This window comes from Trachurus japonicus, chromosome 12, assembly GCF_045865225.1.
Source record: "Trachurus japonicus isolate A0001 chromosome 12, Traja_1.0".
Classification (NCBI taxonomy): domain Eukaryota; kingdom Metazoa; phylum Chordata; class Actinopteri; order Carangiformes; family Carangidae; genus Trachurus; species Trachurus japonicus.
Window position 1 is genome coordinate 5,949,221 of NC_140918.1, and position 27,969 is coordinate 5,977,189.

A 27,969-nucleotide genomic window follows, 5' to 3' on the forward strand; every position below is an offset into this window, starting at 1 on the left:
ATATAATAAAGGTTTTTACAGATCTGATGCTGACTCTCCAGCCTCCCTGTTCATCTAATCCACATTTATCACAGTATTTTTGCTCTGATGCGGTGAAAGTGAATTCTCCTTTCTGTCTATTTCTGTTTGTTCTCAAAAGTAAAATAATAAAACTTTAATCCTTTAATCAGGGTGTTTAATTTAACAACCTTTCACAATCATAAATAGTCTAATAACCAAACAAACATGATAATTTCTCCCAATATTATAACTTCACTTTTTGTCCCAACAGATGTTTAAGCCCCCTTTCCCCAGCCCAGCCAATAGAAACAGAAAGTGAAAGTGCCGACCAATCAGCGCTCTCCATTTTAATCACATTCCGACCAATGGGGACGCGGCCTGCGAACGTTACAGCGGGCCAGCGATCTCTGCACTGCAGTAGCCAACCAGCAACCAGCAACAACCAGCTAGCCAACTTGTCTCTAACCCGCCGTGGGAATAATATGGATGAAGAAATAATGACGGTACAAGTCAACGGGTAGGTAACGTAACGGCTCAACCGTCGTTTATTTTTTATTTATTTTTTATTTTTTATTTTTACAGGAGCTGCACACTCTTCGGTTGTTCCGCCGTGTTGGCATTCCCACCTCTCGCTGCGTTAACCAACTTAGCTCAACTCAGCTAGCGGAGCTAACTTAACCGTTTGAATTGGCTGTCAGCGGTAGCAGCAGCGGTTAGCAGTTAGCAGTTAGCCGTTAGCTCGGTAACTAACCAGCCGGAGTTCGCAGGGAACTTTAACCGACGCCGCCGCCGCTTGGACGCCGGGAGCTGAAGCAGCTAATGCGGTAGCAGGTGTAAGGTGATAAACGGTGCGATCCCGCTGCTGGTGCTGCTGCTGGGGGCTAACGCTATCTGATTGTGTGTGTGGGTGATATTCTGCTGTTAATCGGTTACTTTACTAAACCAAACCCAGACAGTTTAAAGATCACACAGTGTTGTTGATGTTATTTACAGTCTGCGGTTCAGACGGGCTGGAAGCTCAGGTCATGGCTGACAGACAGACAGAGGCAGACAGAGACAGGGAAGAGGATGCTAAAGCCCATCAGTGACACACTAGCTTGAATCTCAGCGTTGTTTATGTTTTCATAACTGTGGTTGATGACAGATCAGTATTGGCAGATAATGGAAACTAAAGTAATCGATAAGGAGAGGAGAGGAGGTTATACAACGGTGAAAGTGATTTATGTAAGCAAGTCTGGATTGATCTGGTCTTGACTTGGTGAACCTGCTGGACTGATGTTGGCCAGATGTGTTAAAAGAGGAAGAATCTTATCTGTCAGACATTATCTGTTGATAATCTCAAGTGTACCTGATAATAAAGTCCAGGTTTGATGAAGATAAACGAGTGAATTTGAACATAAAGTGACAGATTCAGGTTAAACTTTAAATCTCAGCCTGTAGTTTTTGTATGATTGTGAGTGTGAGTGATTTATTGGTAGTAAAACAGTTGTTTTTTCTGACATTACTGAGTGGTTATGTTATTTACATTGCATGCATCATATATTCTGTTTGTAAAATCTGTAACTTTTGCTGTCATATAAATATATACAATATTTCACTCGAAATATTCAGCTATAAAGGAGCAGTAAATGTAAATACTCACTCTCAGTTCCTGTCTCTGTCTCCTCTCGTTGACTTCCTCTCTGTCTCTCCAGCTGCAGGACTGACCCCCGCTGCATGGGCCCATAAACATGTCCACAGATGACAGTATCTCTGAGGATGTGTCCAGCTCGGGGGCTCTGAGCCACTGCCATGTCAGCGCCGATGGGGACGGGGGGAAGGAGAGCGAGACCTCTCTGGTGTCCTCGGAGGGGACGTCGGCCTCGGGGCTCGCCGTCTCCGAGGACAGGCACACGGCCTCCCAGACCACAGGAGGCACTGTGGAGAGCCGGCCCATGGACATCACACCAGCATGCAACAAGATCAGGTGCAGTAAACGCACTGTAACACACTGTAACACAATGTAAACACAATGTAAACATAATGTAACACACTATGAACTAGGGCCCGACTGATCTAATCATCCCATTATAACTATTAGAGAATAATCGCTAATCGTTAACACTTTTTTTTCCACGAATAAAGTGGGAATACGCTTGTGTATGTGATTAATTTTTGAAAAGGTCGATATAAAGAGATTCGTCATGTTTTGTTAGAATTGTTCATATGCTGCTCGGCCCCACACAACAATTTATGACAATTAAAATTATTTGAAAATAGTAAAATGTTCTGCCTTTAATTTATTTAATCTTTGTAACAAGTGTTTGAACTATATTTAATGGATCAAAAGCAGCTATTTGTTTTACATTTTTTATGATTTTTGGGGGAAAATGTAAAACTCAGTTATCGGGAATAATTTTTTATTCCCTGATATCGGCATCAGCCACAAAAATCCATGTCCGTCGGGCTCTACTATAAATACACTGCAAAGTTCAAGTTACAATTTCTTTTATTTATTATTCATGAATCTGTTCAGTCAGGTACTAATTCTTGTGTATTTAATGTATAATAAAACATGTGATAAATCCAGAGATTACTTTGTATTTTCATGATTTTTCCTGAATATAGTTTACTATTTTGTATTGATTTGTTAATCAAAATCTAATCATTTCAGCTCTAGAGGGGAATTTAAATGTTTTCCCACTTATAAATCATATCAAATGTAAATCTAAGTGTTTTAAGTTTGCGAGTTTCCATGAACTTTACTTTGGATTTGTTCAATTTTAGCATCTTTACACGTGGTCGAACGTTTTACTAATAGCCTGCAGCCACATTTAGAGAATCGTGTGAGTGTCGACTGTATAAAACGAGGCTGAGTGGATTCTACTTCGATCTTGCTGAGACAAAAAAAAATGTTGCAGCATCATCAGGTTTCAGTCTTTACAGGAGTTTAGATTAATACACATGTTTCCTCTGTGTCTTCAAAGTGCTTACTGTTGTGTTAATAGACCAATTTGTTTTATATAAACCCTCTGCAGCTCCAGAGCCCATGTGTCTGTATCTGATCCATGTGTAACAATAGTTCACCACCAAGTGTGTGATTTATTGTCATGTGATTTCTCTGCAGGAGTTTGTGTCTGAGCACAGAGGAGGCGTTTGAACAGGGGAAGAACCTCCCGTTCATCAACCCCAGCTCCCTGGAGACGCTGAGGGCGCTGGTGCAGGAGATCCAGAGCAGCGGAGAGACGGACCCCGAGATCTGGAAGGACTGTGAGGTGGGAGACGACCACACAGTTACAGTTACAGTTACAGTTACAGTTACAGTGCAGAGTTCAAAATGAGATGCAAAGTGCACACTGATGATGACGGGGAAGGTGAAGTTAAGGGGTGAAGCTGCTGCTGTGGCAGTTGTTCTTGTTCTTGTGGCGCTGCATTTGGCAGCTGGCAGCCTCATTTCTGGGCTGTCACTTTTATTTTTTGTACAGATCACACCTGACAGTAACACACACACACACACACACACACACAGTCACTGCTCCACACTGCAGCTGATCTTTTCAGACACAGGATGTGATTTGTAGGGAACAGACAGACGACTCTGACGTGCTCCAACAACACAGAGGCACTTGGCTGCAGAGTTCATCAGGCTTCAGGCTTTTTGTAGTTCACATACCTGAGAAAAAAAACAACTCTCTTCTCTCGTTATTTATGTGTGTCCATTATGTAAATGAACGTATATGGCACACACAGTGTTGTAGCTGCTCTGCTGTACATCTGCCCCCCCCCTCTCTTGGGAATTTACATTTAGAGAACGATTCTGGTTGCACAGCTGCTTCCTTCAGCCCGGCACACAAGCAGCTCAGGACTCACAGCCTGTAAGATGCTTTTTAATATTTGCATCTAACGATTATTTTCATTATCGATTAATCTGTAGATAATGTAAATTATTAATCGATTAGTTGCTTGGTCAAAAAAATGTTAAAGGGATAGTTCAAATCAGCAGTTTTACATGAATTTGCCTCTAAAACAACTCTGTCTGGTAACGTTCTGTTATTATCTCATAGCGTGGTAAATGTGCAGGTCACAACTTGTCCACCAGAGCGTTTTGGAGTTTTTGGATTGTGTATTTTATTAATTTTAATGAGGGAAACTGAGAAATCCCATTAGCCTCCGTAGCGTAGCTCTGAGCAGCTTGCACTGGCACTGCTCTGCCGCTCTAAAAATATCTTGCACCGACAATTAAAGGTAACGAACCTACTGCTATGACTATAGGGATTATAGCAATGGACCAATTTGCCAAAATGTTGAACTATCCCTTTAAAAAATGTTAAAAAAAAAACATCTTTCAGTGTTTCCCAAACCACAAGACGACGTCCTCAAATGTCTCGTTTTGTCCACAAACGAAGGAGATACTTAGTTTATTGTCATAAAGGAACAAAGAAACCAGAAATATTCACATTTAAGAAGCTGAAATCACAGAATTCTGACTTTTTTTCTTAAAAAACTACTCAAACCAAGTATTCGAAGAGACAGACAGACAGACAGACAGACAGACAGACAGACAGACAGACAGACAGACCGACAGACAGACAGAGGGACAGACATAGAGACAGACAGACAGGGGGAGAGGGAGGGGTGAAGTCTGTGTCTGGACTGATCTGGGTTGTTGCTGTTGCAGACAGTCGTGTGGTTTGTTCCCTCTCTGCTCCGTTGCTCCGCTGCAGCCCGGTGGGAATCGATTTATTTTTTAAAATGCAGATCAGATCGCCACAATATTCGCAGCCTCCTTCAGTTTACTAATGTGTTATTGATCAGTGAAACCTGATTTCCATCCATTTCCATGGATCTGAGCATCACACAGAGAGGACACAGGACAGACTGAGAGCATGGATCTGTTTAATGCTCCGTCTGTGTATCGACTTGTTCACACTGGTTGGGCCGGTCCAGGTCCACACACACACACAGATAATGAACTTCACAGTGTGTTGATGTTGATGACCTTTGTTTTGGGAGCAGGAAGTATAAATAACTGTTTTCTTAATTACTTTGAACAGACAAGACCGTGCAGGACAGAGGCTGTGATGTCTCACCAAACTAAAACTGATAACAGGTTGAATTAGTTTGGTTCACACTGCCCAGCATGTGACTGTAAAATTCACAGTGTGTTATCACCCTGCCAACAGACACACACACAATCTGAGTGTGTTTTGTATTATGAACTCCCCCTGCAGTCAGGTTTAAAGACACAAAACTTCTCTCTCGCACTTTGAATAATAATTAATCTGTTTTTCCACGAGAATGAAACCACAGCTGCTCCGTCGGCCTTATTTAAAATCCAGACATCATGAATTATGCAAATGTTGTTCGCTTCAAACGTTGAGCTGCTGGACACAAAAATGTCTCCGACTAGAGGCTCCACTGGAGTTTTCAAGTGTTCAACATCTCACTAGTTTGAAGTTTTCAAGTTTCGTCCTCGACCACGACAACGAGCGGCTTCCGAGAGATTTTCTAACGTCACAAAATTCTGCTCATGAAAGTGACAAACTGAGACTTTGAGGTGAGCGCAGAGAAACTTCACCTTCAGGACGAATCTGTCAAACATCCGTCATCCTGCAGCGAGCAGCTCGGACGTCAAAGTAATAGAACAAGGAGTGGAACCGATTTTTTAAAACGTCCTTCGTGGTTAGTTCAGCTTCATTAGGCGATGTCCTTAAAGAGGAAAAAGTCCAGTTCTCCAAGACAGAGATGGAGCGTCTGAGTCTGTGTCTGTGTCTGTGAGTGATGATGATGTGATTGGTTCTGATTGTGTGTTTTTTTTTTAATCAGGGCCGATGGCTGCATCTGTTTCAGCTGGTTGAGAAGCAATACCAAGAGCAGATCCTGGCTCAGCAAGAACAATACCAGTGCCAAATACAGGTGAGCCAGCGTTTAGTCCCGTCGCACCAGCTCTAAAGCTCTAAAGGCTCTAAAGCCGTGGGTCTCAACCTTTTTGGGACAAAGACTGGACGTCCTGCATTTTCTTTTTTTTTAAGCAAAGTCACTATATGTCTCTGCGTTGTATGTTTTTACCTTTATGTGATTCTATGAGCTGCAACCCAAATTGCCCTTTGGAACATGAAATAAACTGAACTGAACTGAAACCACCAACTTGACAGAAATAAAATTATCCTTTTTAATTGTTTTTAATATTTATTAACGGTCTAATCTAATTCAAAGTCTCGCGGAGTCTCGCGCAAGACCCAAGTTGACGCTCGGTGTGTTCACGTGCAGTCGGAAGCTCCCGTTTGTGTCATAAACACAGGAATATCAACTCTTGACTCACTTGAAGTAAATACACTTCTGGGTGCATGTTTGAGTAGCCATCTGACGCTGTCTGTGGGAAAAATTGTTGCGGCTTTGAGGGATGTAAACAGTCTAAGCAGCGGAACTTCCATCCGCTCCCGTTCATCGCTGCCGTGGCGATGTGGGGACAGACACAACTACCGCAAAACAGGAGCAATTAAACTGAAAATCTTCAGATTCCTTCTTTTAGACCTAAAATGTTAGGAAAATACAGCCCCGAGTTTAATCTGCCCTGAATTGTCCTTTAATTGTCCTTTTCTCCTTCACAGTTAATTCAGGATGAGATCAAAGCGCTGGTCCAGCTCCAGAACCGCCAGGCCAGCGTCCAGCCGCCCTCGGACTTCTCTCCCTCTCCAGTGACCAAAACCGCCGCCGACACGAAGGACTACATCTTCCCTCTCATTTCCGCCGACTGCACACTCCCCAAGAATGCACCCAGCGACAGCGACAGCCTGGCGGCCCCCGCACACAGCCCCTCCTTCAGCTCGCCCTCGCCTCCGCTCCACAACAGATCGTCGGAGACCGCCAACCCCGGGGGCGAGGAGCGGGCCACCACCGTGCTCAGCAGCGGCTACGGGACGCTGTCCGCCTGGGACACGGCGCTGGAGCCCGCCGGGTCTCCGGGCGAGGACGAGGACGGGGACGGGAGTCAGGGGAGGGAGGAGAAGCACCACTGGGCCTCCAGCTTCCAGGAAACCACGGAGACGACGACGGTGATGATGGGATGTCAGCAGGACTTCTCAGAGGAGAGGACTCTGGGTGTGGAGGAACTGAACCCGTTAGTCTACCAGCAGAAACTCTCTGGGTACGATATCAGCAAGATGTCTGATGTGCAATGTGATAAATAAGCAAATATTCAGGTGTTCATATTAAAGGGATATTCCAGCGTAAGTGTAACCCGTGGTCTAACGCACCATGACACCGAGTAATACCCCCCCTCCAGAGATCAAGTTTACCGACCGCTAACTTCTCTAGTTGTAGCGACTTCAGCTCAGACAGCCAGATAGAAAAACACTGCTGTCTATGGAGCCAAGAGCCAACCGCCATCAAAAAAGCCACTCATAGCCACAAATAATCCTCAGAACAGCACCGAACTAGCCTCGTAAACCAGGCTCTCCCGGAAATGCATTTCATTTCATTTCACAGGGAGAGTCTGGCCTCATAAGCGTATGGGGTGGGCGGGAGCTGGGCGGTAGTAGTAGCGTTGACAGACAAACCCATTCAGCCATTCAGCCAATCAGCAAGTTGGTATATCAAACTTTTGCCGAATCCAGTTGGAAGAACAGCGAAAACGTCTTTTCCTTCAAGAAACTCAACAAGCGCCGACTCTTGCTCTTGTTTAATTGCTGTAATGGATGGTATTTCAGTAAGAACTTCCCTTGTTGCTGTTTTTAGGCTGCTACTGCTAGATAGCGCCGCCATGTTTGTTGTGGTAAGAGTCGCGTAGTGTAGTGACGTTGTCATCCGGGGCTTTGCACCAGTCAGTCCCTGATTGGCCAACGTGCTGTGTCAATCACAGAAATCTGAGCGGCGACGCTGATTGGCTCCTTCTGAGGGTTTCAGGCCATGAATGAGGCCAGACCCTCCCTGAGAAACGAAATGAAATGCATTTCCGGGAGAGGCTGGTTTACGAGGCTAGCACCGAACTACATCAACAGTACAAATAGGGTCCCATCCCATAATATGAGGCATCAAACACCTGCTGGCTTTGCTTGGTTTCTATTGAAAAGAGACAATATAGAAGCCCTGACGAGTCGATTACCAAGTGCAGTAGAAAAGTAAAGAGTCCAGTGACTATGATAGTTTGAGCTCAACTCAACTCTGTTCATTTCCCTGTCAACATTCGATAGTTAGTAGCTGCGTTTCCATTGCAGGTTTTTTGCAAAATAAAAGCGACATTTCTAAAATTTCGAAAAAGTACCTATTTGCAGGTGTTTTGCGAATGAGCCGTAATTCTCGTAAAGTCTAGTCTCACGACTGTAACAGAGGGAACTGTTGTTTGGTTATTCACACGGATTGTTATTGTGTGACACCGGCTGAGTAATTAGAGAAATGTGTTTTTTTGTTTGTGAATTTGCAGCTCTACTAGTCTTGATTTAACTTCAACCTGCAGAAATGACTCAGACTTCCTCAGCTCTGTTTTCTAAAGACTCCTATTTCCTCTGACCAGGACTTCTTGTGTGTCCAGCACCAGCCAACCTTTGACCTCGTGGGCCCAGAGGCAGAAACTCAGGCCCAAGAAAAGCAAAACAGGACCAGCTTCGTCCCCGGAGTACCAGGAGCTTCCCCGCAGCTCCAGACCAAACCCCCTGGACAGCTCCGACCCCCAGGACCAGGTAGGAGCAGAGGAGACGTAGATAAGAGACGACGACATCACCGAGTGTTTCACCGCTGCTCTGAATCCAGGGTTCTTACGGATCCTTAAAAAGTCTTAAAAGGCATTGAATTCATTAATCTAAAAACAAGGCCTTAATTGGCATTAAAATGTCTTAAATCAATTTTTCAAACATCTTAAAAATGTTAACACATGGTAAATGGTATTTTATGGTTGTAATTGGTCTCAAATCTCAAAATAATTGGTAACATTCCGACATAGAGAAGTTAGTGGCGGCCGTCAACGATAAATTTCTCACCGCCACCAGCTCCCGAGTCAGTGTTGGGGTTTTTTCCTGGACTTTTTATGCATTTATTTTGAAAGGACAGCTGGAAAGAGACACAATCCAATGTTCATGTAGCAGTCACTTTACATTGGATCACATAGGAAAGTGGGTAAAATTGTCCCTAACCCTATGTAATTGATGTGGTGTTTTTTTTTTCTTTTTCTGCATTTGTGTTTATTATGAAGTCGGTCTTAAATTTCATTTCAAGTGGCTTTAAAAAAGTCTTAAAAAGTCTTAAATTTAACTTGGCTTAAGCTGTAGGAACCCTGGAATCTGAGCTGCTTTTTCTTTCTGCTCTGTTTGTCCTCATTCTGACCTCATCCTACTCGTCTCTGTCTGGTTCCAGCAGCGAGCGTCCGGGCCGTCGTCCAGCACTTTCTCCCTGAGGAGGAGCGACAGTCTGATGTCGGAGGCTTCAGGTAACAACGGGTCAACAACAAGGAGTTTAATCACAGAGAGGTGGAGCTCTGCTGTAGTTACATGAAGCCACAGTACGGGGGCACTGCCGCACCAGTGAGGGCATCATCCAATGTCATGTCTGAGTTTAATGATTATGATTAATGAGCAGCTGAGACCCAGAGGGACACAGTTATATATTATTGTCTGTTAAATGTCGGCACACAGCAGCAAGTTGAAGCTCAACTCTGCCTCAGTGGATGATGATGTGTTGTGTCCCAAAGTTTCTTGTTGCATTTTTGACTCTTACTCAGACTCTGTAATAATATTCTTTATTCATAGGACACATTTTAGATTTAATTATAAACCAATGAAATTATTCAGTCAGGGAGAGTAAATAATAAATTCTCTATATCTTGTCTATCTGTGTATCTCAGGTCTGACTTACTGGCGTCTGAATGAGAGCGATCTGTACCGGCCGTTACCGGACACCTTCGACAGCAGCACCTTCCTCCTCCTGCAGGAGGCGCCCATCAGCCCCGTGAGTCAAACACCACACGTCCTGTCTGACTATGGGATGTCCCACTCATCCACATTCATGTCAGAAGTTTGAAGTAGAGATGCGCCGATGCAGCTTTTTCAGTCCCGATGCCGACACTGATACCTGGGCTCAGTGTAATTGGCCGATACCCGATATTAAAATATCAATATCTGGGCCGATATCCGATATTAAAGGACAATTCCAGGCAAAATCAACCTGGGGCTCTAGTTTCCTAATATTTTAAGTCTAAAAGAATGAATCTGAAGTTTTTTTCACAGGTCATCTGAAGCTCCTGTTTGTTTTATCAACAAAGGAATATCAACTCGGAGGCGCAACGTTTTCGTAGCAGTAAGATTAACTTTGGCTATTGTTTATTCTACCTGTAAACATACTGAGCGCGGCAACTTGACTCTGGCGCGAAACTTGGTATTTCAGCTCCGTTTACTTTCTTGAAATGAACAAACTAAACAAAAAAATTGCAGTTTCGTGGGATGTAAACAGCCTCAACAGCCTAAGATCGGTCTGCTCTCATTAAACGCTGCTGTGGCGAAGCAGGGACAGACACAAGATTCATTCTGTTAGAGCTAAAATATTAGGAAACTAGTGCCCCAAGTTGAATTTGCCTGGAATTATCCTTTAATATCGCCTCAGTGCATCTCTAATTTACATTTTTGTATGTTAGACCAGCAGCTGGAACATCTGTAGGTCCTGTGGATGTGGTCACCTCACTGTGGAAGCCTCCTCTGATGATGATGCTCCTTCAGCTGTTACCTGCTCTTGGTCATGTGACCTCTGTGTCTCTCTGCAGACTCCGTCTCAGGAGCGAGGACTGTCCCTCAGAGAGATCTACCAGAACAAGCAGAGAACGGAGAGCAGGCGCTCGGACTGCGAAGGATCAGTCACGTCCAGTCCTTCATCACCACGGGTAGAAAGGAAACTAATATACTATGGTCTATATGTCATCAACTTTAATGGATGTTGATACGCAGCAGTATTCAGGGGAATTACTGGAGAAAACTGTGCTAATAGAAAAATGAAGTCGTAAACTGGATTTTATCTTGAACCAGACAATACAACTAACTATTTCATGTCCCCAGGTTTAAATTTTTTCTCCCTCTCTTCCATTTTTGAATTATTCATTATTGAAATGGGAAATGAATTAGAGTTGGTGTTACAATTAACCTGCTGTGGAATTATTATTATTCACATATTAATTATTCAAGTAGATGGAAGAAAATGTTGTCTGTGCCGTTTTCTCCTTTCTATATGTTTTGTATTAGTGTTAAAGGGAAAGTTCAACATTTTTGCAAATTGGCCCATTGCCATAATCCCTATAGTCATAGCAGTAGGTTTGTTACCTTTAATTGTCGGTGCAAGCTATTTTTAGAACGGCGGAGCAGAGCCGTGACCTGCTCAGAGCTACGCTATGGAGGCTCATTATGGGATTTGTTGGTTTCCCTCATCAAACTCATCAAATACACAATCCAACAACTCCACAACGCCCTGGTGGACAAGTTATGAGCTGCACATTCACCACGCTATGAGATAATAACACAACGTTACCAGACAGAGTTGTTTTAGAGGTAAATTCATGCAAAACCGCTGACGCGCGTTGCCTTCAGGGACAGTTTTTCATCAAGCAGTCTCTGCATTTCCCTCTAAAACAACTCTGTCTGGTAACGTTGTGTTATTATCTCATAGCGTGGTGAATGTGCAGGTCACAACTTGTCCACCAGAGCGTTGTGGAGTTGTTGGATTGTGTATTTGATGAGTTTGATGAGGGAAACCAAGAAATCCCATTAGCCTCCGTAGCGTAGCTCTGAGCAGCTCGCCGTTCTGCTCCACCATTCTAAAAATAGCTTGCACCGACAATTAAAGGTAACAAACCTACTGCTATGACTACAGGGATTATGGCAATGGGCCAATTTGCCAAAATGTTGAACTATTCCTTTAATATTTATTTTTTATTTGGCTTCAAGAGGTTTTTTTTTTTTAACTGTCCGTCTCTTCTCCAGGTTTTGACCTTGGACCCGGCGGTGAACACGCGTCAGTCCGACCGAACCTCCGGCTTCACTTCGCCCTCTCGCTTCAGCAGCCCCTCGTTCGCCGCGCAGCCCCTCCCCTTCCCCAGAGTGGAGACCCCCGTTACCCCCGACAGCATGGCCGAGGGCAGCCACAACCCCGGGGACACCGACTGTAACTCGGACACGTCCAGCGTCTCGGTGGCCGGACCGTCCTCCTCGCCGTCCAAGGCCCAGACGCTGTGGGGGAAAGCCTCGCAGGCCGTCCTGTCTCCGTCCCCGAGGAGGAGGAGCCACAACCACAGAGGCAACGAGGAGGAAGAGGAGGAGGAGGAGGAGGAGGAGGAAGGAGGCAGCCACACCCACACCAGCACCCTGAAGCCTTGTTCAGCCTCTGGTGCGACTCGGCGGCCTCGGGGCAGTCCGCACATGGCGCGGGCTTCATCTCTGGAGGATCCTGTCGTCCTGTCGCTGTGAGTGAAGCACACACAGAAACACAGGGGGGCACGCATTTGCTCTGGCATTGTTTCAATAAACGTATTCAACATTTATTTCTGTCCAGAGTTTCATTCATTTTTCTAAGATTCTGAATGGGATTAAAGGACAATTCCAGGCAAATTCAACCTGTGGCTCTAGTTTTCTAATATTTTAGCCCTAACAGAATGAATCTGCAGATTTTCTTTCTAATGTCTCCTGTTCTGCAGTAGTTCTGTCTGTCCCTGCATCGCCACAGCAGTGTAGAATGAGAGCAGAGTAGACGGATCTTAGGCTGTTTACATCCCACAAAACAACGCCAGATAGCTATTCAAACATACACAGAGGGGTTTGTTCACTTCAAGAAAGCTGACATGTTTGTAAACGCAGCTGTAATACAAAGTCTCGCGCGAAAGTCCAGTTGAGGCTCAGTATGTTTACAGGTAGAATAAACAATTGCCAGATTTAATCTTACTGCTAAGAAGACGTTGTGGCTCCGAGTTGATGTTCCTTTGTTGATAAAACAAACGGCAGCTTCAGACGACCTGTAAACATACTGAGCCTCAACTTGACTCTCATGAGACTTTGTATTTCAGCTCCGTTTACAATCATGTCAGCTTTCTATAAGTAAACAAACCCCTCGGTCGGTGTATGTTTGAAGCCATCTGATGTTGTCTGTGAAAAAAAATTGCAGTTTTGTGGGATGTAAAAAACCTAAGATCCATCTGCTCCCATTCTACGCTGCCGTGGCGATGCGGGGACAGACAGAACTACTGCAGAACAGGAGACATTGAAAAGAAAATCTGTAGATTAATTCTGTTCGACCTAAAATATTAGGAAACCAGAACCCCAGGTTGAATTTGCCTGGAATTTTTCTTTAATCCAACTTTAGTAGTTTCAGCAATCTCCTTAGATGTTTTATTTGCCAATAATTGGACCCTTCTGAAACAGTTAAACATCTTTTCCACGCTACGTGTCTTCAGACATGGTTGTTTAAGAAAAGAGACTGCATCGGTTAGGTTAGAGCCTCCCATTTGATAATTACTGCATGATACAACTTATCTAACCCTATTAGCTTAGTCAAGTCTAGGTGGTGACTTTTTTCTTGGATGGGCAGTGTGATTTTATTTATCTCTTTATTTCAAAAATTAAAAGATGCAAAAAGTAAAACCCTGTCCTCAGCAGTGATGAATAATTTGTTTCTGTTTTAATCAGTTTATTCCTCTTTTATCTGTGCTGTTGCCTTCAGACTGCGTCAGAACCTGAGAGAGAAACACTCTCGACACGTGGCCGACCTGAAAGCCTACTACGAGTCTGAGATCCAGATCCTCAGAGACAAACTCAAGCTCAGAGATCTGCCCCAGGACCTGGAGAGGAGCAACCAGGCACTCGCAGAGAGGTCGGTCGTCACGTTGTTAGACTTAGTCTCAGTGTTTAGTTTCATTTTTTCTCTTTTTAAATAAATTTTTATCGGATTTTCCCTCAAAATGACCTAAAACGTATACAACATAAAGATGATACAGTCTAATACAGGAGGATATTGTAGCTGCTGCTGTGTTGGATCCTCTTTATTTAGATTTTAACACTATATTGATGTTTGTTTGTTATAGGTGTAAACATCTGGAGAAAGCTCTGGCTGAAGCCAACAGTCGCGTTCAAGAGCTGGAGGCGACGAACAGCACACTGGAGAAGAAACTGGTACCAACCCACTCATTACTTAATTTAACCAACAAAGCAAAATCCATCTGCACTCATCAATATAGTGTGTGTGTTTTTATTAAACGTACCATATCAGGAGGGAGAATCTTTTTATTAAATGAAAACATAGAATAAGTAAAACTCACATCAAACACCTCAGTGTCACCGAAAACGTTAGAAAATGTCTTAAATTCCGCTCATAGAGTTCTAAACACATTAAAGTTTCAGATTTTAATTTGTGAAGTTTTAATTTCACCCCTGACAGTTTCATTTCTGAGTCAGAGAACAGAAACTTTTATTAGTTCTGTCCAGAATACAACAGAATGAGTTAAAAACACAAAAGAAAGATCACGTCTCACACTTAAAACTTTTGAAAACTGATAAATATTAAGTGTGTCAGTGATTACTGCACATGCAGATCAGATGTAACTTTTTACAGTGGACAAAATAATATCACTAATTTCCTTAATTACTATGATTATGACCTTCCTGTGTCTCCCAGTTCATTTTTGCCATCTCATTTGTGTTTGGTTCTAAAATTTCTTCTTTAATTTCTCTATATTTATATCTGAAACTCATTAAACACAATCTGTAGACTAATTAACTAATTAATTTAGTGTGAAGTTTTGCATGGACCCTAATTAAAGGGTCCTAAATGAAGCTCAAGATGATGGATTAATATGTTGTAACCTAAAAACTCTGGACGCCAACAAAGTCTCAAAGCTAAACTTTTGAATACTGCATCAATGTCAGTTAAATACTCACCGCTGCCCTTCGTCCTCTGGTCGTCAGGCCGAGTGGCCGGAGCGCTTCGCCGTGGCGGGCGCCACCGTGAAGTCTCTGCAGCAGCGACTGGAGGAGAGCAAACGGTCGGGGAGAGAGAAAGACGCTCTGACGGCTCGACTGAAGAGCCGCGTCCGGCAGCTGGAGGAGGCGGCGCAGAAATCCTGCAGGGAGGCCGACGAGAAGGAGGCGAGAAGGGAGAGGGAGTACAAGATGCTGCAGGACGTGAGTCACTACGCTCTGAATCTGCTCTGACTTCCTGTATCATCTGTCATTTCTTATCTCTTATGTATGAACCTAAATCTGTACAGAAAACAGTGGCTTTTGGGTTGATTGATTTTTAATAGATTTGCGCCATTGTATATGAATCTGTTCCGTTCAATGAGCAGAGTTGCTGTGTTTTTAAAAGGGACATTGTGTAACTTCTCCTGTTATCTATTCACGAAAATCGATTATTTGGTTCAAAAGTATGTTCTTCATTAACCAGTAATCCCCCCATCAACAAACTGAAGTGTTCCTTTCAGCTCTGAATGAGCCGTTCATATCATTCATATCTACATGGAGCGGGTAAGCTCGGTGCTGGCTGCCATGTGGTGTCGCCATGTTTTTACGTTCAGTGGCAGCGTGACGGTAGGAAACCACGGAAACTCAGCGGAGACACCGGAGCTGTCGGCTCAGGTCGAGGTGGCGTCTGTGAAAAGTCACCGCGGTAACGCAGTGAGGAGGAATGGAGCGTTACACTGATGCTGCATTCACCTGCAGTCGGGCAGACGGCCGTCCGTAACAAACCAGATGTCATTTTAGTCACAGAAGTCGAGAGAAAGCCGGTAAAACGTGGGTCAGGTCAACAATACCACATCACCATGACAACATATTGTCACATGTATTGTTTTGCCTCGTGCTGACGGACGACTTGTTTACATAGAGGCTTGTTTATGCCGTTACGTGCAGCGGCTGTCGTCCGTCTGCCGTCTGCCCAATTTCACGTGAATGCAGCATGAAAAATACGATTGAGTTGCTTGAGATATACAATTCAATATACATTCCTACACAATGTACGTTTAAAGCATGTCTCTTTTATTTCATTGTATTTCATTACTGTCACTAAACTACAGGAGCCCAGAGTGGACACATCAACTTAACAGGACTGTGTTGTTCACATGGTACTTCCCTGACAGTAAAATAAAAAAGGATCTGCTCCGTTTTAACGAGGGATGAAGGAATACGTTTTTATCTTTATGTTTCATTTTATTTTTTGTCTCATCGTTGGTTCTTGTTCTTCTGTTCTGGTGAAAATAGAAAATCTGACTGAAACACAGTTTTCTGTTCTAGTGCTGCTCTGCTGATCAAAAGTAGTTCAGTCAAATCCACTTATAAAAACATTACACACATTTTATTGTTGTGTTATATATCAGTTTTTTAGGGGATTTACAATTGGAAAAGCGTGAGTGAGTTTTGACTAACTGTTGGTTTCTGCTCCAAATTGATCTTATTAATCAGAATTAATTAGTCCAACAGGAGTTAATTACAGTGAAACTGGTGCAGGCTCGACTCGGTCTGAAATTCTCAGAGTCAATTTTCAGCAACACATAATATAACATATTAAAAGTTGGTGACAATGAGCCTGTAGCATCCTGGGAAACCAACAAATAAACTAAAAGAAATAATTCCAGGTTAAAAATCAGAGCTTCTCTGTTTGATCGAACACTGAACATCTGTGTTGTGTTTCCTCAGCTGCTCGGAGAATACGACTCTCTGGTGAAGGAGCACGAGGGAGCGAAGGTACCAAGTGATTATATTATATACATATATTATACATGTGTATACTGTATATATGTTATACTAAGATGAGCTGTGAAACATGTTAAAAAAGAAAAAGACTTGTCAACACGTTTCTCCACCTGCAGAACAACCTGGTGTCAGCCGAGAACAAACTGGTTGACGCCCACGACCAGATCTCTGATCTGAAGAGGTGAGTCAACAGGAGTTCAGTCAAATGTTAGAATGATGTCGCAGTAAGAGTTAAACATAGATTATATCATAAATGAAATACACACTTTTGATTATAATGGTAATATAACAGTAATAGGGCCTACACATTTTATGTTCTCCTTCACTATATATCCCTTCATACACACATTTTTACACTACAATATCTTTAAATCAGACTTCTGGGGCTGAGAGAGGAATTAACACAGAAACAAACTGGATAAATCTACCAAATAAGGTTCAACTGGAAAAACAACACTTCTCTGAACCATGAATGTGACGGAGGATGTGTTACAGTGCGTTCACACCAGGCGTGATAAGATTACATACAAAGTCAATGTACAGACGCGGATGGACGCAAATTTGTGCCGGCGGTGCGAATGACGCGAACACACGAAATTCGCCTGTTCGCGCAAGTTCAAAATATTGAACTCAAGCGTAATATTCGCGCAAATGCCGCGAGTAAAAACAAATATTCCAGCGGACAAACTCGAGCGAGGCAAATATTTTACTCGCGCCCAGTGTGAACGCACTGTTAGTGTACGATGTGATCACATCTCTGTCAGACTGTAGCAGCTGAAAATGTCCTAAATGTCCATAATTTTAAGAAAATAGCCATTTTCGTGCAGATTTTCTGGCTGCGTGTTAAAATACAGACCATAATGTTCAGAGCAGATCTCGCGGTCAATAGTGAAACCATAGTGACCGGTGTCTCTGATCGGCGGCTTCAGCTCCGTCACGTCACGTCGACATCCAGCGGCTCAGATAATCTTTTTAAAGAGGAATTCATCAATAGACTCTGATGATGATGATGGTGCTGAGAACAGACGACGCTCGGAGGCGACGCAGCAACTTTAAACCTCTGCACCGTCAGCTCCGTCTGCACGTTGGCAGCAGCAGCAGCAGCGAGCGGCGGCGGCTCGGACTCCTGATCGACCGAGTGAGGAGTCGATTCAGCGGATTCACAAAGTGCAGCTCAACGTCAATACGTCGGTGAGGAGACGAGGGCGAGGCTTCGTCAGAGCCTTTTTTTTAATAAGAAACTTCTTCATTCAGCTGATTCTCTCGTGCTGAGTCGTAGCTCAGATACTGATCAGAGAAGTCCTGACCCGAGGCGTCCTGTCAGTCAGACACACACAACACAACACTCAAACCAATGGAACAGCAGCACCCTTTCACAATAAAAGCACTGTTAAAAAAAAAAGGATTTAATGTGAACATCATTAGTGACTGAGCTTCCATCCACTGCCTGTTCCTGCTGCTTCACATATTCTGTGCACAGGTCATCTGTCTCCTCTTAATTATGTCTGTGTGTGTGTGTGTGTGTGTGTGTGTCTGTGTCTGTGTCTGTGTCTGTGTGTGTGTGTGTGTGTGTGTGTGTGTGTGTCCTCAGAGTGATCTCCAAGCTGGAGTCTCAGGTGAAGCAGCTGGAGCACGAGAACCAGGCCAGAGCTCGTTACTCCTCCCACAGCAGCACTCAGCCTTCAGGAGCAGGGTGAGAGCTGCTGCACTTCTCCTATGAGCACTTCTGTCTCTTTATTCATTCATAACTACAGATTCATTTGTATTGTAGCTTTTTATATATCAAAGGGATAGTTCAACATTTTGGCAAATTGGCCCATTGCCATAATCCCTATAGTTTTAGGAGTAGGTTCGTTACCTTTAATTGTCGGTGCAAGCTATTTTTAGAACGGTTTCCCTCGTCAAACTCATCAAATACACAATCCAACAACTCCAAAACGCTCTGGTGGACAAGTTGTGACCTGCACATTCACCACGCTATGAGATAATAACGAAATGTTACCAGACAGAGTTGTTTCAGAGGTCACCTGGACTCGACTCGAAAGTGCAGATTTGAAACTTTTCTCCCACTTTTAGTTTGATGTTGACAGACCCTGTAAAACTGGAGATATGATAGATTTAATTTGACATTTATCCAAGTGTAACAGTGCGATGAGCAGGGCAGGCGTTGTGTTTCTTTCAATATATCTGTCTTTTTTTGGGGGGATCATTTTTACAAAGTTTTTTTTACAGTAAAAAGTGATGGAATGGAATGGAAATGTTCTTATCAGCCAAAGGGGGGCCCAGCAGAGAAAGTTTGGGAACCACTGCTGTAAGGAAACTATTACTTAAAATGTGTAGTCTGCTATGTTTGAGCTGAGAAATACACTCCTAAAATATGGTTATTTCCTGTGTTGTGCTTGATAATCAAGCAAATAGATTCATTACAGTATTAATTTACAATATCGCAATCGCACATTTTTATCAAATCGTGCAGCACTAATGTGGTATGAAAAGGCAAAATCAAAAGTATTAAAGGGCAGAGTAGATCCCTGGTTGATGATGCAGAGGAGGCGTAAAGTCTTAAATGTCTTTATAATCACAAAGAGCAGGAAGTGCGGGTGTGATGATGTGACCGTTTCCTCCTGACGTGTCCACAGTCTCTACCACCATCCTGACCTGCTGCTGTCGCCCAGTAAGTCCAGGGTGGAGCCCGACGTCACGCGCAGGAAGTCGCCCTGTTCTCCGTCCGACCAGATGAACGGCAGCAGCAGAAAGTCCCAGTTCTCTCAAACTAACCACAAGAGGTCGCTGTACACAATTAGTGACCAGTCTCCAGGACCCGGAAGCTCCGTGGACGTGTCGTCAGGCGCCGGGAGCTGGAGGTGAGTTTGAGTTTTTTTTTTTTAGGTTATTTCTGAGGTTTCTTTTGTACGGTATATAGGTTTTTTTTTTTTTTGAGTTTTTTTTTTTAAGGATTTTTGAGTTTGTTTGTTTTTCCCCAAGTTTTTTTTTTTTAGGTTTTTTCTGAATTTATTTATTTTTTTTGAGTTTTTTTTTTTTAGGTTATTTCTGAGGTTTCTTTTGTACGGTATATAGGTTTTTTTTTTTTTTGAGTTTTTTTTTTTTAGGATTTTTGAGTTTGTTTGTTTTTCCCCAAGTTTTTTTTTTTTTAGGTTTTTTCTGAATTTATTTTTTTTTTTGAGTTTTTTTTTCTGAATTTATTTATTTTTTTTAGGTTTTTTCTGAGTTTTTTTTTTTTAATTTTGGTTTTTTGAGGGTTTTGTTTTGTTTGTTTTTTTGGTTTTTCGAAAAAAAAGAAATAGTTGTTTTTTTCTGAGTTTTTAAAAAAAAAAAATTTTTATGTTTTTCTGAGGTTTTTTTTTAGGGGGGGGTTTTCAGATTTTTTTTTTTTTTTAAGGTTCTTAGAGGTTTTTTGAGTCGTTTTCTTTAGTTTTTTTTTTTAGGTATTTAGGTTGTTGAGTTTTTTCGAAAGTTTTTTCCTTTTTTAGGTTTTTTGAGGTTTTTTTTTAGGTTTTTTGAGGTTTTTTCTGAGGTTTTTCCAGCGACTCACTGAGATCCGGTTCTGCAGGTGCGGTTCTCCTCCGGAGTGTGAGCAGGTTCTGCCTCAGACCCGACACCAGGACCTGAGCCCGAGCCAGAGGGAGGCCGCCCGCAGAGACTCCACCGTCGCCATGGCGCCCATGATGAGGGCCCTGATAGAGCTGGAGGAGACCAGAGCCACGGAGAGCAGGGCCCCCTGTAAGAACAGCTCCGCCCCCCCCCACAGTATGACCAACACTCACCCACAGCATCCAGGCTCAAAGTCGGCTTCACTCCAACACAAAGTAGATCCCTGCGTTTGGAGACTTTAAATAAACTTAAAGGCCTAACTCGCCCCCCGCCAGGCTAAGCATCGTTTATTTATTTATTTTAAATCAGTTTTTATTTATTTTAAATCAGTTTTTATACTCTGTTATACTAGTCACAGTGGTACGGTTCATCTTTTGATCAACACATAGGGTGAGGTCACAGGTCAGGTGTCTGAAGCTAAAAAACAACTGCCAACTGTCACAACATGCAAACTTCACATCAGAATGGGGGTGGGCGATACAGCAAAAATATATTTTTAACAGTAAAATCACAATCACAATTTTATCACAATTTTTTTTATATATATTGTTTTTGACTATTTTGCAAGTTACTGAACTGTGCAACCCAACTATTTCTCTTCTCAAGTCTGATTGGACAAGTTGCCACATCAATGATATGAAGGTAGGCGTGCAGAATCAGCCTGGTGCTGCCGCTTCAAGGATACAAGCGGACGTTCATGTTGCCGGTTCATTTATGAGAAATCATCCTGCAACACTCTCAATCAAACAAAGTGGGGAATGAGAAATCTGTGGCACTGCCTGTAGTTCAACACACAGCGACAAATGACCTGCACTGAGACTGTTGCTGTTCTTTCACCTGAGTTAATCGACTGTGTGGAAAACCAAGCTGTTGTCCGGATCGAGGAACTATGAACTGAGCTGATGTCTCCTCAGAGGTGTGAGGTGGTTTACTGATGAACTGAGGTTTGATCTGTGACATCGGCTGCACGATCGGTTGTTTTTAATCCAACTGATGAAACTGATGAGAACAGTTCTCATTAATAAATACATGCAGATGAAACAGTGAATGTATGACTGAATGTAACACGTGTGTTTTTGAACCGTTGTGTTGTTGTGTCTCTTCAGGGATCGGCAGCCAGAGGACCACGGTGGGTTTCATGGAGCGGAGACACAAAGAGACGATCCAGGAGCGAGTCCAGGCAGAAAGAGACGTGGTGAAGCCAGGAGGAGGAGGAGGAGCAGGAGGAGGAGCAGGAGGAGGAGGAGGAGGAGCAGGAGGGAGGAGTCAGGGAGGAGTGGAGCGATCTGCAGGGCTGCTGAAGGCCCAGAGGAGTTTGTCTCCAGAGGGAAACAGATCGTCCTCTCTTCCTCCTCCGGCACAACGAAACATTCCTGCTGCTACGACTCCCAGTATGTTCCTCTCTAACTCACACACCTCACCTTAAAGGGATAGTTCAACATTTATTCAAATTCTCCTCTCACCATAATCCCTATAGTCATATCAGTAGGTTCATCATTACCTTTAATTATCGGTGCATGTTGTTTCGAGATCGGCGGGGCAGAGATGTGAGTTGCTCAGTGAACACAATGGAGGTGAACGGTACAGGTCCCCTGTCCCTCATCAAATACACAATCCAACAACTCCAAAACACTCTGGTGGACAAGTTGTGACCTGCACATTCACCACGCTATGAAATAATCATGTAACATTATGTAACATTACGACACATGAAGCAAATACTCAGAACTAATTGCGCTTTTGAAATCCCTCCGCCCAGCAGTCGTGTCTGGAATGTAGTTCCGGCTGCATTTCCCTCTAAAACAACTCTGTCTGGTAACGTTCTGTTATTATCTCATAGTGTGGTGAATGTGCAGGTCACAACTTGTCCACCAGAGCGTTTTGGAGTTGGTGGATTGTGTATCTGATGAGTTTGAGAGCTACAGTCATGATTGACAGTTTGTTGTGACGCCTCCCTGATGACCTATGACCTCGCACAGGGTCGTGATTGGTCGGGGTGATAGTGTCGCCAGTTACCAGTTTATGCCGCTGTGATGGTTTAATCTGACCATCATGAAAGACAAAATGTCATCTGAACCCGGCGTTACCTTCACTTCAGTCTCCTTGACGACCCTCAGACAGTCTCTTATTTTGAAAAGTTCACCTGAACCCCTCGCTGCCTTGGTTTTTAAAAAGTCTCACGGTGTGTGTTCTGCTGAGGATGTTCAGAGTGTGTTTACATCTGAACCTGGTTCTGTGTGAATCCTCTCTGAGCTGCAGATGTGCTGCCAGCTGTTGCTCTGTGGCTCCTCATCCTCATTAAAACTTTACTTTTATACCAGATTTAAGAAACAAACAACAATGAACACCTGTTTTCTTTACACACTTGTATGGTTTTAATAAATAAACCCTTCAAGTAAAGTAAACCCAGGTTGTGACTGATGAGGAGGAATCCTGTTTGTTTAATTAAACTGTCTTTTTAAGCAGCTCACTAACAAACCCTCTGGAGAAGCTGGTTTCTAATTAACTCTGTGTCGGCGTATCGAAGTTTTAATTAACTCCATTTCTTCATTTCTCCTCCGCCCAGCGAAGAGAGACACGTTACTGACGCCGCTGTCGGCCAGGTCCAGCCCCAAACGCTGCCCCACAGAGAACTACTCGACCGCCTTCGGCCACCAGATGCCCCGAGAGGAGCACCTGTTCAGGAGGTGAGACACGTCATCACAAGCCAAGGCGCTTTACAATTAAAAACAAATGCAATTACAGTTAAATACATCAAATAAAAGCACAATAAAATATAAGAAACAATAAGAACTGTCATGATAAAACAATCAGTCAGTTAGGAGTGTTAAAAGCCAGGCAGAAGAGGTTGGTTTTGAGCAGTGATTTAAAATTTTCTAAATTTCGAGCCGTTCTAACACAGAATGGCAAGTTGTTCCGAAGTTTTTCACAGAGAGAGAGAGGTCAGGTTTATCTCCCCACAGGTCACAGAGGAGATGAACAACAACTCAACACATCGTCTTCATCTGTAAAACTTATCTGTCTCTGTCCAACGAGCTCCGGAGACAAAGAGAGTCTCGGTTATGAGACACTGGAGCTTCTACACCACAGCTGTTGAAGTTACATTCAGAACTAAGCAAAGGTTTTAGGGACTTCACATGTTTAGAGGCATCTGAGTTATTCAGCAGCGACAACAACCTAAACATTACAACCAGTGTCAAAAATCACTATTTTAATTGACAACAAGAAGACTGAGTCCTGCAACAGATGGTAGAGCCCCCCCCCCCCATAGAATCTTGATGTCAACATGATGGAGTCAGTCTGGGATTACACGAAGAGACAGAAGACAGTCTCAGTATGTTTACATGCACAGCTAAGTCGAGCTCTGAGCGTCTCGTCAGAAAGTGGCGATATGCGTTGTTTCAGTGGGTTCATTCGGACCCTTTCCCGTCAACTTTTCTGTCACGTACGAGCCTGAATAACTGAAAATAAAAAACTCAAGAGTTCCCAAACCAGACGCGACGGCTTCTGTGCTGCACTTTGTCTCATCTTTACTGTTGTGCAGCAATGTGCACACATGCACTGTCCAGTTTCAGTCCCATTAACGTGAATACATGCAGATGAAAACTGGTTTGGTGTGTGGAGGAGAACACAAAGCGTTGTGGTCACATCCCATAATGATCTGATTCAGGTTTCTTCTGTCGACTGAACCTTGGATGTTTGAAGTTGATCCATAAATAAAAATGGTTCATGAAAGAATCTTCACTCGTTCACTTATAGCGCCTAAAACTTTTGCACAGTACTGTATTATTATATATTATATATATATATTTATACACATAACTCACTGTGTGTGTGTGGTGTGCGTGTGTGTGTGTGTGTGTGTGTGTCTGCAGGCTGGATGAACAAGGCGACCAGAGACGTCACTCGTCCCACAGCAGCAGCCCCAGGAAGAGACTCCACTTCCCGTCAGCAGACAGAGACGATGGTAAAACATCCAAACATCTCACTGAAACACTCACACTATTCTAATAAATATTATACTTGTAATTTATTATTATTTAACCTTTTTTTGTTACATCCCAAAACACTAAAGCAAAATCTTTGTATGGGAAAACTTCCTTCCATCTCTGATAGAGAGATTCATATGTTCATGACAGCTCACTCTCAGGAACTCACACTGTACCTCCATTTGTCTGTGTCACTGATGTAAACTGTGAGAGCGTTGGAGTCATTTCTGTAATTTTTTAGTAATACAACGTCAGTCTTCAACATCTCCTCACGTTTAAATAAATAAATAAATTAAATAAATCATCATAGATATTGCTGAGGTCAGATCTTTACTGTATAAACCATGACTCAGCATCAAACCGTCACTTTATTCACTCTTGAAAATGTCTGTGAACATGATGAGTCGTCGTCTCCTGTCGTCTCCCTCAGACGTCCTCCAGCAGGACGTCTCCCCCGGCGGCGTGAACACCCCCGAGGGCGCCAACCCCCCGCCGGGCTGGGAGGAGCCGGGCGCCGCCGGCAGAGCGGGGGGGGCGGAGCCACACGGCGACGGCCTGGACGACACGGCGCCGCTCTACCTGGACAAACTGCACTCGCTGTCCGAGGCCGAGAAACTGTTTGACGAGCTGACGCAGGAGAAGCTGCAGGTGGAGCGCCATTTATTTATCACAGCAGCTGCGTGTGTGTGTGTGTGTGTGTGTGTTATTGTATGTGTGTGTGTGTGTGTGTGTGTGTGTGTGTGTGTGTTATTGTATGTGTGTGTGTGTGTGTGTGTGTGTGTGTGTGTGTGTGTGTGTGTGTGTGTGTGTGTGTGTGTGGGTGTGTGTGTGTAGCAGAGCGACTCTAATCCACCTGATCTCTGATGTAACCTGGACCTGATTGTTTTTATTCTGCCGCTAAATGACGTCTATTTATAGAAAGTTCAAATACGCAACCTGCTCTTTGGCTCCGCCCCCTCACTCTGTCCCCATAGCAACACACACACACACACACACACACACACACCACTACCCCACTAATCTAATGAGTCCAGTGAAACTAGGTCACTCGGTCATGTGCTGGTTGTTTCATCAATATAATTATTTTTGTTAATTAATTATTAACTGTGTGTGTGTGTGTGTGTGTGTGTTTTTTTGTTTGTGTGTGTGTGTGTCTCAGATCGAGGCGGCTCTGAGCCGGATGCCCGGCGCCGGCAGCAGCAGAGTGAGTCTACAGAGCAGGTTAGACGAGGTGAGAGCTTCCACGTATTGATTGATTGATTGATTTATTGATCCTGTTTACGTAACGATCGTCAGTCACAAGATTCAGTTTGAGGATAAATAATTAAAATGGTCAAACTTCGTCTGGTTCCATCTTATGACATATTTTTAATTATTCTCTGACTTTTTATAGAGAAAACTATCATTAATAAATGAATTAACACAATAATGTTTAATTAAATCTCTGGTTTCCAGCCGATCAGGAGATAATTATTGATAAATTAAGTATCTGCAGTCGTTTCCATTGTGTTCTGACCTGATTAGAGGGAGTTAAACTTTATTTGGACCTTTTTTTCCCTGCTCCCTCATCTGTTAAGACCTTGTTTCCATAGCAACAGAGGAGAACAGTGTCTCCATGTGGACGCTGAGTTTATATTTATGTTCCTCTGCGTTTTTATAACTAAAGATTCAAACTTTTCTGCACATTTAGACACAGATTTTTTTGTCTTTTTGTAATTTTTCCACATCGAGGCATCAGGTTTTATTTTTATTTCCTTCAAAATCTGAACCAGAGGAAGTTTGACAGGTTTGATCTCATTGTTGCTGATCATCTTTTATTTGTCGTCCTAATGGGCTCTGACTTTATTCATTTGTTTAGTTTCTAAATCTCTGTGTTGTTTTATTCCTTTTTATGACGCTCACTGTTATTTCCTCTCATCACTCTTTTGTTTCATTTTATCTCTGTTTTATTCATCTGCTCTCACAGTTTGACTTTTTATCCCGTCACTTGTTCCAACGTCTACTTTTATTATCTCTTAAACCTAATTTTATTATTTTAATCTCATTTAACTCGTCTTTACATCTCAGTTCAGTTCCTCCTGCTCTCACTTCCTTATCATGGCTCCTGTTCCTGCTTTGTTTTGGTTCCTCTCTTCGTCATTTTTTTGTCAAAGCTCTTTGTAAATTCATGTTTTTAAAGATCCTATAATAAGATTATTATTATTAGTTCAAAACATAAACATAGAAAACCAAACATAAGATGGACAAAAGACAAAGATGTGAAGCTGTTTGCTGACTCTGAGATAATAACAGAACGCTACGAGACAGAGTTGTTTTAGAGGTAAATACAGAGACTGCTTGCTGAAAAACTGCCCCCGATGGGAACGCACATCAGTGGTTTTGCATGAATTTCCCTCTAAAACAACTCTGTCTGGTAACGTTCTGTTATTATCTCACAGCGTGGTGAATGTGCAGGTCACAACTTGTCCACCAGAGCCTTGTGGAGTTGTTGGATTGTGTATTTGATGAGTTTGATGAGGGAAACCAAGAAATCCCATTAGCCTCCGTAGTGTAGCTCTGAGCAGCTCGTGGCTCTGCTCCGCCGTTCTAAAAATAGCTTGCACCGACAATTAAAGGTAACGAACCTACTGCTATGACTATAGGGATTATGGCAATGGGCCAATTTGCCAAAATGTTGGACTATCCCTTTAATCAAATTATATAATAATAATAATTTCAACTCTCCATATGAAATTTAAAAATGAAAAATCCTACAGTTCCTATTCTATTTGTTGTTGTTATGTTTATCATTGTTACTGATGTGTTGTCGTGGTAACCGTCCTCAGGTGGCCTTAGAGAACCGTCTGGAGCGTCTGAACCGGGAGCTGGGATGGATCCGTATGACTCTGAAGAGGTTCCACGTGCTGCGTTCTTCTGCCAACATCTGAGTCGCACACGGCTCCGACTGGCCTTCGCTCTGCTGCTCCTCCTCCTCCTCCTCCTTCTCCTCTTCCTCCCCTTCTTCCTCCTCCTCCTCCTCCTCCTCTTCTTCCTCCTCCTCCTTCTCTTCTTCCTCCTCTTCCTCTTCTTATTCCTCCTTCCTCCTCCTTCTCTCCTTTTCTTCCTCCTCCTCCTCCTCCTCCTCTTCTTCCTCCTCCTCCTCCTCCTCTTCTTCCTCCTCCTCCTTCTCTTCTTCCTCCTCCTCCTCCTCCTCTTCTTCCTCCTCTTCCCTCTCCCTCTTCTTCCTTCCTCCTCCTCCTCCTTCTCCTCTTATCCCTCCTTTTCCTCCTCCTCCCTCCTCCTTCTCTCCTTCCTCCTCCTCTTCCTCCTCCTCCTCCTCCTCCTCCCTCTTCTTCCTCCTCCTTCTCTCCTTCCTCCTCTTCTTCCTCTTCCTCCTCCTCCTCCTCCTCCTCCTCCTTCTTCTTCCTCCTCCTTCTCTCCTTCCTCCTCCTCCTCTCCTTCCTCCTCCTCCTCCTCTCCTTCCTCCCCCTCCTCCTCCCTCTTCTTCCTCCTCCTCCTCCTCCTCTCTGTGCCATGGTCCATCTGTACAGACACGTTTTTATACCTTGTATCCATTGTTGTTGTTGTTGTTATTATTATTCTACGACTCGGGGATATTTTTTTATACGTCGGATTAAAGAGAAATTGAGATTTTTTGGAGTAAATATATTTTTAGAAACGCACAGATTTGTAAAGTCGTTTAC

The 27,969-nt window shown here is 43.3% G+C and overlaps 1 protein-coding gene across 5 annotated transcripts; it reads left to right on the top strand.

The window, feature by feature from the left end:
• The first annotated feature begins 374 nt into the window (after positions 1-374).
• Positions 375-27,310, top strand: mphosph9 (M-phase phosphoprotein 9). Of its 5 annotated transcripts, none has more exons than XM_085792756.1 (24): positions 375-517; positions 1,695-1,966; positions 3,107-3,254; positions 5,806-5,895; positions 6,591-7,126; positions 8,492-8,657; positions 9,328-9,400; positions 9,815-9,918; positions 10,727-10,843; positions 11,934-12,412; positions 13,663-13,812; positions 14,024-14,111; positions 14,904-15,119; positions 16,629-16,676; positions 16,802-16,866; positions 18,277-18,378; positions 19,325-19,549; positions 20,257-20,453; positions 21,404-21,688; positions 22,864-22,984; positions 24,173-24,264; positions 24,717-24,934; positions 25,446-25,517; positions 27,112-27,310. In XM_085792756.1, exons 2-24 carry the CDS (start codon positions 1,731-1,733, stop codon positions 27,211-27,213), a joined length of 3,930 nt encoding a protein of 1,309 aa, XP_085648882.1. In that variant the 5' UTR covers positions 375-517; positions 1,695-1,730; the 3' UTR covers positions 27,214-27,310. The 5 variants fall into 5 exon arrangements, with proteins under 5 accessions (XP_085648882.1, XP_085648885.1, XP_085648883.1 ...); XM_085792759.1 differs by having other exon boundaries at positions 20,257-20,426; XM_085792757.1 differs by having other exon boundaries at positions 9,331-9,400.
• Positions 27,311-27,969: the final 659 nt, after the last annotated feature.